The following is a 20,330-nucleotide window of genomic DNA, read 5'->3' on the forward strand; positions in this document are numbered from 1 at the left end:
AATATATAGATTGCCAACAAACACATGAAAGAATGCTCAACATCACTAATTATTAGAGAAATGCAAATCAAAACTACAATGAGGTATCACCTCACACCAGTCAGAATGGCCATCATGAAAAAATCTACAAACAATAAATGCTGGAGAGGGTGTGGAGAAAAGGGAACTCTCTTGCACTGCTGGTGGGAATGTAAATTGATACAGCCACTATGGCGAACAGTACTGAGGTTCCTTACAAAACTAAAAATAGAACTACCATATGACCCAGCAATCCCAGTACTGGGCATATACTCTGAGAAAACCATAATTCAACAAGAGTCATGTACCACAACGTTCATTGCAACTCTATTTACAACAGCCAGGACATGGAAGCAACCTAAGTGTCCATCAACAGATGAATGGATAAAGAAGATGTGGCACATATATACAATGGAATATTACTCAGCCATAAAAAGGGACGAAATTGAGTTATTTGTAATGAGGTGAATAGACCTAGAGTCTGTCATACACAGTGAAGTAAGTCAGAAAGAGAAAAACAAATACCATATATGCTAACACATATATATGGAATCTAAAAAATTTTTAAAAAATGGTCTGAACAACCTAGGGGCAGGAGAGGAATAAAGACGCAGATGTAGAGAATGGACTTGAGGACATGAGGAGGGGGAAGGGTAAGCTGGGACGAAGTGAGAGAGTGGCATGGACATATATACACTACCAAATGTAAAATAGCTAGTGGGAAGCAGCGGCATAGCACAGGGAGATCAGCTCAGTGCTTTGTGACCACCTACAGGGGTGGGATAGGGAGGGTGGGATAGGGAGACGCAAGAGGGAGGAGATATCGGGATATACGTATACATATAGCTGATTCACTTTGTTATACAGCAGAAACTAACACACCATTGTAGAGCAATTATACTCCAATAAAGATGTTAAAAAAGAAAAAAGAAAGAAAAATTCATGGACTATCTCGTTTTACACGTCAGGCAAGGTGATTTTTCTTAACCCAGTGGTAAAGTGCTTTCCCTCTGCCAGCAATGACTTTCTCCCCAGATAGCTACGTGGCTCTCAGCTCAGGCATCACCTCCTCGGGGAGGCCTTCCCTGACGACCATGGAAAAGTAGTCCCCTCACTCCACTTTCCATTCTCTCAGAACTTTTTATTTTTCTCATAGCCCTCACCATCATCTGAGAGGCTTTGCTTTTACGTGCATGTGTTTATTTTCCGCCTCACTCTGCTGGAACCTAAGATCAAAGAGGACAGGACCTTGGCTATCTTCTTCACTGTAGTTTTCTACACTCTAGAAGAGCACTCAAGCCCAGAGAAAGTGTCAATAAACATAGATTGAATAAGTTAATGAGGTATGGGAAGTATTTTACAAGTAATAATAGAATCTTATAGCTATATGTCTTACACTATTAAAAAGTGGTTCTGTGTCTACACTTTAACAAACTTGCCTAAGGTAGATATGCCCACCCCCAGCTAATCATGGATGAGGAAACCCAGGCTCAGAGGGCTCAACCAAACAATTAGAATATCCTGGATTCAGGACTTCTCCTCGGACCTTCTACCTTGACAATTAGTGTACTTGACCTAGAATCAATCTTTTATTCCATAGTGCAGAGCTTGGTCCCATCAATATTTTCAACTGGAAACACCTCTAATCAAGCCATGACGCGGTCTAATATTTAATCTTTGGGATTAGTGATTAATTGCAAGGATATTAATAAGTCTACCCACTTTTTATTTGAATCATATATGTTAGCAAGAACTCAAGGAACATTTTAGCACTGGAGGAAAATCTTCATTTAGCTCAGTATCTGCTGCTTATTTCAATAAATGTATTCTGCTGTTCCTGCACATTAACTACCATGGCTCTGAGATTAACCTTTCCTGTTTGCTTGTGCCTGACCTCAAAGCATCCTAAATTACTCAAAGCAATTCTGATGGCTTTAATTTATGAGAACACCTTCAAATGTTCATCTTTTAAATCCTGCGCAACAGTAGCTCCTTTTTAATCTTAGCTGATAACTCTGATTAGGCACATCCAAAGGCTGATTACTCCCCCTGCGGCTAATGCCAGTGTCAACACTAACTACTTATTTCACAGCGGGAATTGCCTTGGAGAGTCCATTTACATTATTTCTCAGAATTGATTTACACTGTTATTTCCTATTGATCACATAGGAAAAAGAAGGTATAGACAGTGTCCTCTGAAGGCCTGCTAAGATGTCAAATAGTGCAAGCCAAGTACATGTATTTATTCTACACTCAGCCCGTAATGCAACAATGTAAATACCTAGTTGCTTCCAAAATGTAGACGTTTTTAAAAGACATTATTTACTATTAGGATTTTTAGTTATTTCATCACAAAGCTACTTGGGGATGGAATCTATGTTACCAAAATAAGTCAAATCAAAATGAAAAAAAAATGAAAGAACATAATCTAAGTGTAGGTTATATGTGTACCAATGTGGACAAATTAAGCCAATTGTGCCCCTGTGCTGTCTTACGGTGCTAGAATCTCTGAGCAAGCAGCGTGCTGGGTGACAGGGTAACAGAGATGCTACCACAAGAGGCAGCAGTCCTAGCTCTGCAGATTTCTGGAATCACGTAGGCTTATCTGGAGTGTTCTCTTGGCTGGTTTCTGGCAGTGCAACTACGACAATGACAAAGACAATCCTTTCATTAATTCTTCTAGTAAATATGTACTGAAAGCCTCCAACTCTGAACTGGGTATTATGTTAGATCCTAAGGATTCTAGGGGTGAATGAAACTGATGTGACTTCTGCTCTCCTTACACTGCTATCCTGTTTGAGAAGACAGGCCATAAACAAGTAAACAAACAAATATAGATACCATCACTAAGTGTGTAAATGCCAGAAAGGAAAAGAAGAGCCTGTCAGAAGCCTCTTCAAAGAAAGCCCTAATCTGTGACCCAAAAGGATGCCTGTGTTATGCGCTGGGCAAGGAATCAAAAGGCAAGGGTTCTGCCCTGAATTACACCACTGTGTAGGTCATGGTTCTCACACTGAAACATATGAGAGCTTGTCCAACCACAGGGTTTCTGATTCAGTAGGTCTGGGGTGGGGCACCAGAGTCTACATCTCTAACCAGTTCCCAGGAGATGTTGCTGCTGCTTCTCCAGGTAGCCCATGATGAGCACCTTCTGTCCTTCTCACTTTCCACACTCATCATGGGGATCACTAAGGAGACAAACTATACAAAACCCCTTAATATAAATGAAAGGGGTGGTGACTATAAAGAAATAGATTCAGATAGAAATTAAATTCCTAAAGCACTTAAGGGAAATGAGCCAATCAGAGTTGATTTTAGGAGGAAAACTCTCATCTCTCTCTTCAGGAAGGAAGGTGCTTTTATGTTCTTCAAAAGCCATTTTTCTTTTGATGGAATGTAAGTCATTTAATTTTGGAAGGGGCTCATGAGGGCCCTCAGGTTTCCATCAGAGACTGGCAGTCACACTCTTAGCAGCATGCCCTCTCCACTGCCTTCACAATCAGACACCTGCTGGGGGAGCCACGGTGGCTGAAATCAGGTCATGTTTTGCAGTGTTTTGCAGAGAACTAACTCAAAGCCATCTTATGAGTTACCTACTCTAGAAACTGAATCTCCTGAGGACTACAGGCTCCCTTTCAGTACACTGACTAACACCACTGGAGGAAGCAAGGAATAAAGATGTATCGCCTAATACTCTGGTGGTTTGAATTAACTGTCCCTTCAGGGATTTGACTTATTTGTTTTCCAATTCTGACCCTGTTGAGAAAAATGACCATTTTTTTCCCAGGCATTTTTTTCCCCAAGGTGGTCTTATAATTTGAAAGATTTAAAAGGCTTCAGGTCATCCTCCCAAAGTGATGTTCTGTTGAGGCAACAGAAGCAAGGGCTGTCCCAAGAAAGAGATGGCAGGTATTTTAATCTCACTTTTGTCAGTAGTGATCTGAGTAAGTCACATACATTCATTAAAATTCAATAAATATTTAACCTCTATAAATCTCAGCTTCCTCCTTTATAAAAAGTAAGGATTGTCATAGACCAGCTGTTGGCAAACTTTTTCAGCAAATTTTCATTACTATCTGGCCAACTATCTGTTGGCCAGACAGTAATGTTTTGGGCTTGTGGCCATACAATCCTGGTTGCAACCATTCAATTCTGTCACATCAAAGTAGCCATAGACAATATGTAAACAAATGGGCCCAGCTGCATTCTGATAAATTTTTATTTACAAAAACAGGCAGCAGGCCTGGCCAACACTTGTCACGGACTCTCTCCCTATCTCAGGAAAACTTACTTGGTCACTGCCGTGTCTCTAATACAGACTTAGTTTGCTATTGTGAGCAACAGGTTTAACCTCTCTGTACCTGAATTTCTCTCTGTGTTGGAAGAAAATATTGCCATGTCAGTTCCTCTTAGAAATTTCAAAAGGACTAATGAGCTAATGTCTCAAAGTACTACGATTTCTTGATGAAGGGTACAAGAGGTACAAGAGAAGTACTACTTATTATCAACAGTACCGTTTAAGCTACTATCATCTGATTATTATTGCACCTGGGAATAAAATAAGGATTCTGATTCCCACCACTCTATGATATTCAAACATGTTATGCTACGGTCTCTCACCCTAGAGTTTCCTTTCAAATGATTAATAAAAAACTGTGAGTTGGATGCTAATATTACCCTTTGATGTCTTACAAAGATTAAATAGAAGGAATAAAAGAAACAGGTTCCACCATTTTATATACACAAATTTAACATATTTTCCACTTATCTTTGATGACTATTCGGCCCTAAAGCCTAAAAGTGGAGCATTCTCAAGAAGTAGAATAGACATGTGAGCTACGCTGAAAATCATTAAGTAAAGTTGATATGGCTTCCTATTTTTATTTGTTCACTTTTAGGAGAAGGTCCATTAAGAGTAAATTTCTTAAAATGATACAAATGAACTTATCTGCAAAACAGAAATAGACTCAGAGACATAGAAAACAAACTTATGGTTACCAAAGGGGAAAGGGCGGTAGGGTTGGGGGCAGTAATAAACTAGGAGTTTGGGATTAACAGATAAACACTACTGTATATAAAATACACGACAAGGACCTACCATATAGCACAGGGAACTATATTCAATATCTTGTAATACCCTATAATGGAAAAGAATCTGAAAAAGAATATATATATATATATATATATATATAACTGAATAACTTTGCTGTACACCTGAAACTAAGGCAACATTGTAAATCAACTATATTTCAATTTAAGAAAAGAGTAAATTTCTTAGACAAGAGACTTTGGAATTAGATGTACGTTAAAATAGGATTTAAAAAACACAATGGGGGACTTCCCTGGTGGCACAGTGGTTAAGAATCCACCTGCCAGTGCAGGGGACAGGGGTTCGAGCCCTGGTTGGGGAAGATCCCACATGACGCAGAGCAGCTAAGCCCGTGTGCCACAACTACTGAGCCTGTGCTCTAGAGCCCGCGAGCCACAACTACTGAGCCCACATGCTGCAACTATTGAAGCCCGCGCACCTAGAGCCCATGCTCCGCAACAAGAGAAGCCACCGCAATGAGAAGCCTGTGCACCACAATGAAGAGTAGCCTCCGCTTGCCACAACTAGAGAAAGCCTGCACTCAGCAACGAAGACCCAATGCAGCCAAAAAATAAAATAAATAAAATTTTAAAAATAAACAAAAACCACAATGGATATCTATCACTGATTTAATAATTTCTTAGAAATATTAATGTACGTTTTTTACATCCCCCCCACCAACAATTATAAACCAATCTTCACCTTTAACAACTAATTCATTTGATAGATATTTCGCTAGTATACATTATAAACAAGGGACTTCTAGAAAGGTGGAAAGTTTGCATATACAACAATAAAACGTAGTAAGTAAAAAGGGCCCTCAGCACGTTAACATGCAGTTTTCTGGATCTTGAGGCAAAAGAAGGCACTTTTAGTTGAGTTGTTTTATGGCAGAAGTGATATCTGAGCTGAGTCTGGAAGACAAGTAGAAAGGAAGAAAGACAGAATTTTCTAGAAAGCCCCCAATACAGAGCCCATGTACAGACATGCCATTCTGAGCAATTCAGATCATATAAAAGGTTGTAAGTAGCTCAAGACAGAACAGTAAATCACGGAAGGCCGAAGATAATCAGGTTAACGAGTGTGTGTTTGAGGAAAAACCCACTGAAGGATTTGGAGAGGAGTAGAGTTAGATTTTATCATTCATTCGACAAATATTTTTTGAACCCCTGTTATGTGTCAAGTATTTTTCTAAGCATTTTTCTAAATCATACATTTTTCTAAGTAGTTTTTCCAACAATAAATGAAGAAGATGCAGAAAAAAAGCTCTGCCCTTATTCTGGTATGGGGAGACAGACAATAAACAAAATAAATAAGTAAATGATACTGTGTATTTGAATGTTAACATTCAAAATAAGCAATTATAAATAAGCAATTATAAATAAAGCAGAGGAGCAATTAAAAATAGGTTGGTTAGGATGACACCTGAGGGGACACCTGAGCAAGGATCTGAAGTACCGTAGGTGAGAGAGCAAACAACGCAGGTGTCTGGAAGACTAGAATTCCAGGCAGAGGGAACACTGATGCAAAGGCATTAAAGATCCAGCAAAGCAGCCCGTGTGAGTGAGGGAGAGGACAGAAGGAGGTAGAGGGGGTCACACGTCTAGAGCCTTGTGGACAATTACAGGGACTCTGGACTTAAGAATATTAATCTACAGGACTGGGCAGAGTGGAGTGAAGGAGGGAAAGAATTAGAAGTAGAAGCAACAGGCAAAAATCTATTTGCCAGGTGAAAATGTCTGAAACAATTCATTTGATCACTCATTCATTAATTCAGCACATATGCTAGATATTGACATTAGGATCATGACTGAGACAGACAACCCTCACCCACATGAAGCTGACCCTCCGGTAGAATGATGAGAGCATGAATAGAAACATTCAACAGGTTGACAAGCTTCTAAAACTCCACAGAAATCTAAATTTTATTACGAATCCAAAAAAACATCTAATATTGTAAAAGAGAACACACCAAAAGATCAAATTGTATAAACAGTCCTTAGTCCACTTTCTAAGTCATTTATTTACCAATAGCCTTCAGTGAAGTATTGGCCAATATTCTTTCCACTCTTAAGATTACTTCTGAAAAGAATGATCGGCTATTCCACATCAAAAGACATCATTCAAAATATCCAAGCAGTGAAGAAACACTAAATCTTTGAGGCTTATCATTCCACTGATCATGATGAATCACAGAATACAGACTCTAAGTATAAGTAATTCAAATACAAGCATTTATGAATAAATTAATTTAGCAAGCATGAAAAAAGCAAAGACCAGTCCAAAATTACCAAGTTTGTCTGTAACCCAGACAACAGCATTTTCCAAACAAATTGCTGATGCGCGAAGATATTATCACTGGTGACTGGATGGCTGGCTTTAGTACCTTAAATGATAAAACCGCTGTCACAGAGGACAAATAGGAACTAGATTCTGCTGTCAAACTGTCATGGAATTATTCAATATGGAGGGGGAAAATGACCCAAACAGTATGTAATGAGCTCCCTTTTCATTCTCTCTCTACAAAAGCACATCTGTGGATTGCTAATGAGTCTGAAATGGATGAACCAAATTGATGAGAAAGAAAAAGATCTCTCAGGGATAGGAAAAGGGAAAATGAACATACACAGTGTTTATAAAATATAATTTAAAATACAAGGCTTTGTGAAAGTACTGTGACACACTACAAAGTGGTATGCAAAATGTAAGCTATTATTACTCATTCCTTATTGCTTTTCTTTATGTTTTTAATATAAATCATTAATCTCATTAAACATAGAGAAATACCAAGATCTAGTCACAAATACTCCATGTTTGTGACTTTCTTGAGATGGCACTGCCATTCTAGTCTGGGAATTTCTATCCTGCTGGATGATTTTTTTTACTAGACGTGCCCTGTGGGCTGGTGCACAGTGACTTGAATGTGTGTCATCTGATTCAGTATCTCAGCTCACACAGATTCTGTACTGAGTTCTGTGGATTGACTTTCCATGGCTAGAGTCCTTGTCACACAAAGACTCACTTGCCCCAGGCTGCCCAGGAAATCCAATCGTGGAATTTCTCAAGCACAGGTATAGATTGATCTTTGTACCTTAGTGCCTGGTGGTGTACAAGCCTTCAACAGCCCTGAACTGAGCTGAATGACGATCAAAGGAAGCTCATACAAAGGGATGTCAAACAGGGGCAAGCGCATGAAACAAAATCACCGTGGTGTCAATCCATACAGCAGAGCCACCATTTTATTTGGTCATATTTAATGATTCTGAGGTTAGCTGTCTTCAGAAATTTCAGAGTTGAAACATTTTTGATTTGTGCTTTAATTCATGAGAAAGAAAGTAGTGAATCAAGAGGAGACTAGGTTTAAGGACAGACACCTTAAATCTGAAAATCGTCAATCATCTGCTTGTCCTCAGGGTGAATCTGTCAACTATTATATATCACAGAGGTAGTATGGTGGTAAGAAGGAAGAATGACCAATCTTGGTAAACACGGAGCCATATAATCCTGGAAAGGGAAACCACCTTTAACACTCAGCGCCTCTGAGTCAGAGGGAGAGGTGCTCTAAACACCATTACACACAAGGGACTTTATTTGACATAAATATATATTCCAAGTAGGACGGAGGGCCATTTGGCCCATGATTTGACTTTCACACAAGATAAAAACACTAACAAGAAAAGAAAAATGAGAAGTCATTAAAGGAAAAATTAAACAGTATATAGTGGATACACTTTCACTAGCAACACACTGTAAGGTATACAGAATGCAGTATTATAATGTTACAAAGCAAAATACCATTTTAATATATTACTGTTTACTAAAAATCTTCAAATGTAAACATACTTTAAAATAGAACACACTACCTCTCCACTCACACATATCCATAACAAATTCATTTTTATACAACCTGTCTATACAGAGCCCAAAGATTATGTCATGATTTTTAAGTCACATATTCTCCACTACTAAAACAGAAAAAAAAAAAAAAAATCAGCTTCACTTTTACAAAAAGTGTATTCACCAGGAGGTATCATATAAAGCAGGTGAATGGAATAAACAACTAATTGGTTTCCCAATTTCCAATCAATGCATGACTTAATGGTGCAATGAAACCCTCTACCTCCACCCCCCAACCCCAGATTATGTGATAAAAAAAATCTGTTCCTTTAACCAGCTTCTCTTTCAGTATTTTTACTCCACATCACCCCACCCAGCTGGCTAAACGACTAAGCAACAAGGTCAATCAAATGCAATACTTCTCTCCATTCAAATATAATGGAAAATTTGACCATTCCACATTCAAAGAGCAAATACATTCTCACTCTGACAACCACATTCCAATGGCTTTTCCTGAAAGCCAAGTGTGACAGATGCCTCGGCTGTAATTGCCAATCAGCCTTTACATGGCAGCTGAAAACACAATACATCACTTTGATCTCCTTTGCTCTAAACACATCCACAATCAAGAAACCTGAACAAGGAATAAGAAATTGGCATCATTTCTAGAAGCTGTCACTCCACGGCACTTAAATACTATGAGGTATACTATGCTCATATTTTTATTTCTCTGTTTCAGAGACCCTCTGTCAAAGATCCGAGCAAAAATCTCCTACAATTAAACATCGCACATTTATATACTCGGAGACGTATTTGGAAAACACATTTCATTACCGTGTACAAAATCTTAATAAAAGTACATTCAATTAAATACCACTGCTACCACTTCCTCTTCCAGTTACCCACTTGAGGACTAGAACAAGGTAAGAGTGCTCATCTGATTTTGAAAGTGTTCAAAAGAGCTGTACTCACATTTTGCAGGCAGGTCATAGCCACACGTGATTTTTGCATGTCCAGTTTCACAGCCGTTCAGGTTACGACATTCAGCGACCAAACAGGGGCCAGCTGCTCTGTGAATACAGCCGTCCACTGGAGGAGAGAGAAGAAAGTTAGCCTATATTTGGCCTTTTGGAAATAAATGCAAAACTTCGGATAGGGAAAGAAAAGGAACTCAAGTTTTTCCTCTTAGAAATCACCGTAGTCCCATGGAAGAAAATCCATGGTATTCAATCCCTTAAACATGTTTTTCTTCTCTCTTTCTCTCTCTCCCTTTGGTTTGTGTGGTGAGCAGAAGCATAAGGGTTACAGAAACCGTGTGCAGCTAAATGTTAAACAACAGGTTCTCTAGAGGTGGGGGAGCCCTGATTTGTATCCTTTTCCAACTTCAATTGGGTAAATATTTCCACCACGTCCATTTCAAGCTATCAACTCCATGTCACCTAACACAGAATTGGGAAGAAATGCTAACAATTCTATGTCCGAGGTGGTAACTGTTGCCTCTGACACACCACAGGTTATAGAAGAAAGAAACGTCGAGAAGCAACTGAGAAAGGGGCTCTAGAACATCTGCAGTCACTGCAAAACTGAGAGTGAAGCTGTCAAAGTAAGAACGAGACCTCTAACTTCCTCCGCCCTCAGTGGCACGACACAAATGCAGTAGGTGTCTGCAGGGTACCTGACCGGGGGCTAAATGAGGGGTGAGGTTAGCTTAGGTCTTGAAAAACACCCGGAAGACCACCCTTCACTCACTTGACATGGATGAAAACAAAATCTCCACTGCTCCTGCTGCAGCTCTGCTAACCGAGCAGGCTCTGCCTCTCCCCAAAACAGGGTCTCATCAGCCCTCTGGCTCTCATCCCTGCCCCTACCTCATGTCTGCCCTTCACAGTGAGAATCACCTTTTGAAAATGCACACCTGATGCCACTGAAAATTAAAACTTTACTTGACTAGATTGGGGCCGAGCACACAGCTGGAGGGCTACAAGACCATATGCACATAATTTAGTAGTTAATGAATGAGCCCTTGGACACAGAAGAAATGCAAGACTCTGAAACAAAGGGTTAGAAGACAGAAAGAGAGAGTAATAGTAATCTGGGCTGTGAAAACAGACCAAGACGGAAGAGAGGGGAAGATGGCGGAAGAGTAAGACGCGGAAATCACCTTCCTCCCCACAGAAAACACCAGAAATACATCTACACGAGGAACAACTCCTACAGAACACCTACTGAACACTGGCAGAAGACCTCAGACCTCCCAAAAGGCAAGAAACTCCCCACGTACCTGGGTAGGGCAAAGGAAAAAATAAAAAACAGAGACAAAAGGATAGGGACGGGGCCTGCACCAGTGGGAAGGAGCTGTGAAGGAGAAAAGGCTTCCATACAGTAGGAAACCCCTTCGCGGGTGGAGACTGCGGGTGGCGGAGGGGGAAAGCTTCGGAGCTGCGGCGGAGAGCACAGCAACAGAGGAAAGCACAGCAACAGGGGTGCGGAGGGCGAAGCAGAGAGATTCCCGCACAGAGGATCAGGGCCGACCGGCACTCACCAGGCCTAGAGGCTTGTCGGCTCACCCGCCGGGGCGGGCGGGGCTGGCAGCTGAGGCTCGGGTTTCGGTCGGAACACCGGGAGAGGACTGGGGTTGGCGGCGTGAACACAGCCTGCAGGGCGTTAGTGCACCTCGGCTAGCCGGGAGGGAGTCCGGGGAAAAGTCTGGAGCTGCCGAAGAGGCAAGAGACTTTTTCTTCCCTCTTTGTTTCCTGGTGCGCGAGGAGAGGGGATTAAGAGCGCTGCTTAAAGGAGCTCCAGAGACGGGCGCGAGCCGCGGCTAACAGCGCGGACCCCAGCGACGGGCATGAGACGCTAAGGCTGCTGCTGCCGCCACCAAGAAGCCTGTGTGCGAGCACAGGTCACTATGCACACCCCCCTTCCGGGGAGCCTGTGCAGCCGCCACTGCCAGGGTCCCGGGATCCAAGGACCACCTCCCCGGAAGAACACACGGAGCGCCTCAGGCTGGTGCAACGTCACGCCGGCCTCTGCCGCCGCAGGCCCGCCCCGCACTCCGTGCCCCTCCCTCTCCCCGGCCTGAGTGAGCCAGAGCCCCTGAAGCAGCTGCTCCTATAACCCCGACCTGTCTGAGCAAAGAGCAGACGCCCTCTAGCGACCTACACGCAGAGGCGGGGCCAAATCCAAAGCTGAGCCGCTGGGAGCTGAGAGAACAAAGAAGAGAAAGGGAAATCTCTCCCAGCAGCCTCAGAAGCAGCGGATTAAAGCTCCACAATCAACTTGATGTACCCTGCATCTGTGGAATATATGAATAGACAACCAATCATCCCAAATTGAGGAGGTGGACTTTGAGAGCAAGATTTATTATTTCCCCTTTTCCTCTTTTTGTGAGTGTGTATGTGTATGCTTTTGTGTGAGATTTTGTCTGTATAGCTTTGCTTCCACCATTTGTCCTAGGGTTCTATCCATCCGTTTTTTTTTTATTTTTCGTAATAATTATTCTTTATTTTAATAACTTTATTACATTTTATCTTACTTTATTTTACTTTATCTTCTTTCTTTTTTCCTTCCTTCCCTCCTTCCTTCCTTCCTTCCTCCCTCCCTCCCTCCCTCCCTCCTTTCTTTCTTTCTTTCTTTTTTCCTTCCTTCCCTCCTTCCTCCCTCCCTCCTTTCTTCCTTTCTTCCTTTCTTTCTTTCTGTCTTTTTCTTTCTTTCTTTCTTCCTTCCTTTCTTTCCTTCTTTCTTTCTTCTTATACTAATTCTTTCTTTCTACTTTTTCTCCCTTTTATTCTGAGCCATGTGGATGAAAGGCTCTTGGTGCTGCAGCCAGGAGTCAGTGCTGTGCCTCTGAGGTGGGAGAGCCAACTTCAGGACACTGGACCACAAGAGACCTCCCAGCTCCACATAATATCAGACGGCGAAAATCTCGCAGAGATCTCCATCACAACACCAGCACCCAGCTTCACTCAACGACCAGCAAGCTACAGTGCTGGACACCCTATGCCAAACAACTAGCAAGACAGGAACACAACCCCACCCATTAGCAGAGAGGCTGCCTAAAATCATAATAAGTCCACAGACACCCCAAAACACACCACCAGACGTGGACCTGCCCACCAGAAAGACAAGATCCAGCCTCATCCACCAGAACACAGGCACTAGTCCCCTCCACCAGGAAGCCTACACAACCCACTGAACTAACCTTAGCCACTGGGGACAGACACCAAAAACAACGGGAACTATGAACCTGCAGCCTGCAAAAAGGAGACCCCAAACACAGTAAGATAAGCAAAATGAGAAGACAGAAAAACACACAGCAGATGAAGGACCAAGATTAAAAACCCACCAGGCCTAACAAATGAAGAGGAAATATGCAGTCTACCTGAAAAAGAATTCAGAATAATGATAGTAAAGATGATCCAAAATCTTGGAAATAGAATAGACAAAATGCAAGAAACATTTAACAAGGACCTAGAAGAACTAAAGATGAAACAAACAACAATTAACAACACAATAAATGAAATTAAAAATACTCTAGATGGGATCAATAGCAGAATAACTGAGGCAGAAGAACGGATAAGTGACCTGGAAGATAAAATAGTGGAAATAACTACTGCAGAGCAGAATAAAGAAAAAAGAATGAAAAGAACTGAGGACAGTCTCAGAGACCTCTGAGACAACATTAAACACACCAACATTCGAATTATACGGGCTCCAGAAGAAGAAGAGAAAAAGAAAGGGACTGAGAAAATATTTGAAGAGATTATAGTTGAAAACTTCCCTAATATGGGAAAGGAAATAGTTAATCAAGTCCAGGAAGCACAGAGAGTCCCATACAGGAAAAATCCAAAGAGAAATACACCAAGACACATATTAATCAAACTGTCAAAAATTAAATACAAAAAAACATATTAAAAGCAGCAAGGGAAAAACAACAAATAACACACAAGAGAACCCCCATAATGTTAAGAGCTGATCTTTCAGCAGAAACTCTGCAAGCCAGAAGGGACTGGCAGGACATATTTAAAGTGATGAAGGAGAAAAATCTGCAACCAAGATTACTCTACCCAGCAAGGATCTCAGTCAGATTTGATGGAGAAATTAAAACCTTTACAGACAAGCAAAAGCTGAGAGAGTTCAGCACCACCAAACCAGCTTTACAACAAATGCTAAAGGAAATTCTCTAGGCAAGAAACACAAGAGAAGGAAAAGACCTACAATAACGAACCCAAAACAATTAAGAAAATGGGAATAGGAACATACATATCGATAATTACCTTAAATGTAAATGGACTAAATGCTCCCACCAGAAGACACAGATTGGCTGAATGGATACAAAAACAAGACCCATATATATGCTGTCTACAAGAGACCCACTTCAGACCTAGAGACACAGACAGCCTGAAAGTAAGGGATGAAAAAGATATTCCATGCAAATGGAAACCAAAAGAAAGCTGGAGTAGCAACTCTCATATCAGACAAAATAGACTTTAAAATAACGACTATTAGAAGAGACAAAGAAGGACACTACATAATGATCAAGGGATCGATCCACGAAGAAGATATAACAATTGTAAATATTTATGCACCCAAATAGGAGCACCTCAATACATAAGGCAAATACTAACAGCCATAAAAGGGGAAATAGACAGTAACACATTCATAGTAGGGGACTTTAACACCCCACTTTCACCAATGGACAGATCATCCAAATGAAAATAAATAAGGAAACACAAGCTTTAAATGATACATTAACAAGATGGATTTAATTGATATTTATAGGACATTCCATCCAAAAACAACAGAATACACATTTTTCTCAAGTGCTCATGGAAGATTCTCCAGGATAGATCATATCTTGGGTCCAAAATCAAGCCTTGGTAAATTTAAGAAAATTGAAATTGTATCAAGTATCTTTTCTGATGACAACACTAAGAGACTAGATTACAATTACAGGAAAAGATCTGTAAAAAATACAAACACATGGAAGCTAAACAATACACTACTTAATAACGAAGTGATCACTGAAGAAATCAAAGGGGAAATCAAAAAATACCTAGAAACAAATGACAACGGAGACACGATGACCCAAAACCTATGGGATGCAGCAAAAGCAGTTCTAAGAGGGATGTTTATAGCAATACAATCCTACCTTAAGAAACAGGAAACATCTCGAATAAGCAACCTAACCTTGCACCTAAAGCAATTAGAGAAAGAAGAACAAAAAAACTCCAAAGTTAGCAGAAGGAAAGAAATCATAAAAATCAGATCAGAAATAAATGAAAAAGAAATGAAGGAAAGGTAGCAAAGATCAATAAAACTAAAAGCTGGTTCTTTGAGAAGATAAACAAAATTGATAAACCATTAGCTGAACTCATCAAGAAAAAAAGGGAGAAGACTCAAATCAATAGAATTAGAAATGAAAAAGGAGAAGTAACAACTGACACTGCAGAAATACAAAAGATCATGAGAGATTACTACAAGCAACTCTATGCCAATAAAATGGACAACCTGGAAGAAATGGACAAATTCTTAGAAATGCACAACCTGCCAAGACTGAATCAGGAAGAAATAGAAAATATGAACAGGCCAATCACAAGCACTGAAATTGAAACTGTGATTAAAAATATTCCAACAAACAAAAGCCCAGGACCAGATGGCTTCACAGGCGAATTCTATCAAACATTTAGAGAAGAGTTAACACCTATCCTTCTCAAACTCTTCCAAAATATAGCAGAGGGAGGAGCACTCCCAAACTCGTTCTACGAGGCCACCATCACCCTGATACCAAAACCAGAGAAGGATGTCACAAAGAAAGAAAACTACAGGCCAATATCACTGATGAACATAGATGCAAAAATTCTCAACAAAATACTAGCAAACAAAATCCAACAGCACATTAAAAGGATCATACACCATGATCAAGTGGGGTTTATTCCAGGAATTCAAGGATTCTTCAATATATGCAAAGCAATCAACGTGATACACCATATTAACAAATTGAAGGAGAAAAACCATATGATCATCTCAATAGATGCAGAGAAAGTTTTCGACAAAATTCAACACCCATTTATGATAAAAACCCTGCAGAAAGTAGGCATAGAGGGAACTTTCCTCAACAAAATAAAGGCCATATATGACAAGCCCACAGCCAACATCGTCCTCAATGGTGAAAAACTGACAGCATTTCCACTAAGATCAGGAACAAGACAAGATTGCCCACTCTCATCACTCTTATTCAACATAGTTTTGGAAGTTTTAGCCACAGCAATCAGAGAAGAAAAGGAAATAAAAGGAATCCAGATCGGAAAAGAAGAAGTAACGCTGTCGCTGTTTGCAGATGACTCGATACTATACATTGCAAATCCTAAATATGCTACCAGAAACCTTGTAGAGCTAATCAATGAATTTGGTAAAGTAGCAGGATACAAAATTAATGCACAGAAATCTCTAGCATTCCTATACACTAATGATGAAAAATCTGAAAGTGAAATCAAGAAAACACTCCCATTTACCATTGCAACAAAAAGAATAAAATATCTAGGAATAAACCTACCTAAGGAGACAAAAGACCTGTATGCAGAAAATTATGACACTCATGAAAGAAATTAAAGATGATACAAATAGATGGTGAGATATACCATGTTCTTGGATTGGAAGAATCAACATTGTGAAAATGACTATACTACCCAAAGCAATCTACGGATTCAATGCAATCCCTATCAAACTACCACTGGCATTTTTCACACAACTAGAACAAAAAATTTCACAATTTGTATGGAAACACAAAAGACCCCGAATAGCCAAAGCAATCTTGACAACGAAAAACAGAGCTGGAGGAATCAGGCTCCCTGACTTCAGTCTATACTACAAAGCTACAGTAATCAAGACAGTATGATACTGGCACAAAAACAGAAAGATAGATCAATGGAACAGGATAGAAAGCCCAGAGATAAACCCATGCTCATATGGTCACCTTATTTTTGATAAAGGAGGCAGGAATGTACAGTGGAGAAAGGACAGCCTCTTCAATAAGTGGTGCTGGGAAAACTGGACAGGTACATGTAAAAGTATGAGATTAGATCACTCCCTAACACCATACACAAAAATAAGCTCAAAATGGATTAAAGACCTAAATGTAAGGCCAGAAACTATTAAACTCTTAGAGGAAAACATAGGCAGAACACTCTATGACATAAATCACAGCAAGATTCTTTTTGACCCACCTCCTAGAGAAATGGAAATCAAAACAATAATAAACAAATGGGACCTAATGAAACTTCAAAGCTTTTCCACAGCAAAGGAAACCATAAACAAGATGAAAAGACAACCCTCAGAATGGGAGAAAATATTTGCAAATGAAGCAACTGACAAAGGATTAATCTCCAAAATTTATAAGCAGCTCATGCAGCTCAATAACAAAAAAACAAACAACCCAATCCAAAAATGGGCAGAAGACCTAAATAGACATTTCTCCAAAAAAGATATGCAGACTGCCAACAAACACATGAAAGAATGCTCAACATCATTAATCATTAGAGAAATGCAAATCAAAACTACAATGAGATATCATCTCACACCAGTCAGAATGGCCATCATCAAAAAATCTAGAAACAATAAATGCTGGAGAGGGTGTGGAGAAAAGGGAACACTCTTGCACTGCTGGTGGGAATGTGAATTGGTACAGCCACTATGGAGAACAGTATGGAGGTTCCTTAGAAAAACTACAAATAGAACTACCATATGACCCAGCAATACCATTACTGGGCATATACCCTGAGAAAACCATAATTCAAAACGAGTCATGTACCAAAATGTTCTTTGAAGCTCTATTTACAATAGCCCGGAGATGGAAACAACCTAAGTGTCCATCATCGGATGAATGGATAAAGAAGATGTGGCACATATATACAATGGAATATTACTCAGCTATAAAAAGAAACGAAATTGAGCTATCTGTAATGAGGTAGATAGACCTAGAATCTGTCATACAGAGTGAAGTAAGTCAGAAAGAGAAAGACAAATACTGTATGCTAACACATATATATGGAATTTAAGGGAAAAAAATGTCATGAAGAACCTAGGTGTAAGACAGGAATAAAGACACAGACCTACTAGAGAATGGACTTGAGGATATGGGGAGGGGGAAGGGTAAGCTGTGACAAAGCAAGAGAGAGGCATGGACATATATACACTACCAAACGTAAAATAGATAGCTAGTGGGAAGCAGCCCCATAGCACAGGGAGATCAGCTCGGTGCTTTGTGACCGCCTGGAGGGGTGGGATAGGGAGGGTGGGAGGGAGGGAGACACAAGAGGGAAGATATATGGGAACATATGTATATGTATAACTGATTCACTTTGTTATAAAGCAGAAACTAACACACCATTGTAAAGCAATTATACTCCAATACAGATGTAAAAAAAAAAAAAAGAAAAGAAAACAGACCAAGATATATTAGCGGTCTGAAGATACACACCCCCAGAGTCCACAACACCATGTAATTGATCACTGTCTTATTATTATTATTAATATTTTTGTGAGAAAGCTGGATAATGAGTGGGAAGTTGTCACTGAGGGACATGTAACCTGTCTAATGGCCTCTGCTACCACCAACTGGCGTGGAAACATCACTTTTGGCTGAACAAGTTTCCTAGGGAAACAAGCTCATCTGGGCTTTACTACATCACAGTATAGTATAATGCCTGAGAAGCACCAGCGAAGTGTTTAATACAATGGTATGTGCCCCACTGGTGGTAGTTATTATCTTAAACTCCTTAGATGAAAGTTTTGTGTAAATTTTAACGTAACTATTTTTCTTATATAAAAATGAAAAATATGGAGAAGCAAGAAGAATATGAAAACTACCATTTGCCCTCCCACCTAGAGAATTCTTCAAGATTCTGATGTTCACTCTTTTACTGGTTATACACATACACACACATATAATTTTTCTCTTACAAAAGTGATTGATAAATTTTGTTCACTCTTTCACATAGCAATTTTACTTTGTGAACTATTACGTAGTTGTTAAAAAGAACAGGCCAATTTTATATGTAAATAGAGTCAGTACTAAATATGAAAAGATTTCTAAGTGAAATGCCAGGTTTAAAATGTATAAAATATATATGTATATATATTATATATTTTTTTTATGTAGAGTCACAATTTTGTTTACAGTTGTACACATACACACTTATACACATATGCATGTATGTGTACTGGAAAGATAGGCACCGAAACATAAAAAGTGATTATAGGATGGGAAACAGAAGGTGAAACTGTTAAGAAAAAAAATTAGGTCCTAATTTCTCTATGTTTAATTTTTTTTTACAAGAGCATCATGAAGAGTATTTTAAAGTGAATACTTTTTTCTTGGCAAAGAGATCATTAGTTTGAAATGGATAACTAAAATAGGATTTGATAGCATACTTAATCATATGCTGTTAAATATTGTCTGAATTATTTAGATTGCAGCCTAATGCAGTTTGTAAATATCTGATTTTCAAAATCTTCATGGTTATACCGGCATTCATGACTGCATTAGGGCAATGAAAGTCTAGCTGAAGTTATTTAATAATAATGACTACAGCTTAAATGTACTGAGTGCATCCATGTGCCAGGCACTATACTGAGGACGACCATATAAGGTACACACGAATTTTATAATCTCCATTTTATAGGAGATTAGAAGAGGTTAGTAACTTGCCTACATTCCCAAAATATTGGCAAGGTGATTTCAAAACCCAGGGCCTGTCTAATGGAGCATCCATACTCTTAACTGCTACAGCTCACTGCCTTTGGGACTTGATTCCAGGCAGCCTCACCTCAATTCTTGCATGGGGCATGTTGAACCACTATATTACATTACTTTTTAATTCCCATCAATTCTGTCTATGAGTTATAATGTACATGCAATCAATCAAATGCACAGATTTTAAGTGCAGTTTTGATGAGTTTTAACAAATGTATATACTCATGTAGCAATGATGCCAATAAAGATACAGTGTCTCCATCAACCCCAAAAGTTCTTCTGTACCCTTTCCATCCAATTTCCCCTCGCACCACCCAGAGGGAGCCCATGTTCCGACTTCAGCCACCTTAGCTAAGTGTTGCCTATTATATAATCTCAAACTTCATATAAGAGATGGAGGATGGGGCTAGCTTCTTTTGCTCAGCATATTTTTTGAGATTCACCTGTGTTGTTGCATGTATTAATAGAGTACTTCATTCCTTTTCATTCCTGAGTAATATTCCATTATTGAATATACCATAATTTCTTTATCCATTCATCTGTGAATGGATATTGGAGTATTTATATTGTTAGCTATTATGAATAAATCTTCACATTTTCACAAATCCTTTTGTGGCCATATGTTTTCATTTC

At 39.6% G+C, this 20,330-nt stretch overlaps 1 protein-coding gene across 4 annotated transcripts in view; it reads right to left on the minus strand.

Annotated features, from left to right (window-relative positions):
* Positions 1-20,330, minus strand: part of MACROD2 (mono-ADP ribosylhydrolase 2) — a 1,989,159-nt gene that overhangs the window by 1,335,478 nt on the left and 633,351 nt on the right. For all 4 annotated transcript variants that reach the window (XM_060284443.1, XM_060284445.2, XM_030872537.2 and 1 more), the window contains exon 5: positions 9,917-10,033. In XM_060284443.1, the coding sequence (XP_060140426.1) occupies positions 9,917-10,033 (117 nt within the window). The remainder of the gene's footprint in view (positions 1-9,916; positions 10,034-20,330) is intronic.

Source organism: Globicephala melas, chromosome 15, assembly GCF_963455315.2.
Source record: "Globicephala melas chromosome 15, mGloMel1.2, whole genome shotgun sequence".
NCBI classification, from domain to species: domain Eukaryota; kingdom Metazoa; phylum Chordata; class Mammalia; order Artiodactyla; family Delphinidae; genus Globicephala; species Globicephala melas.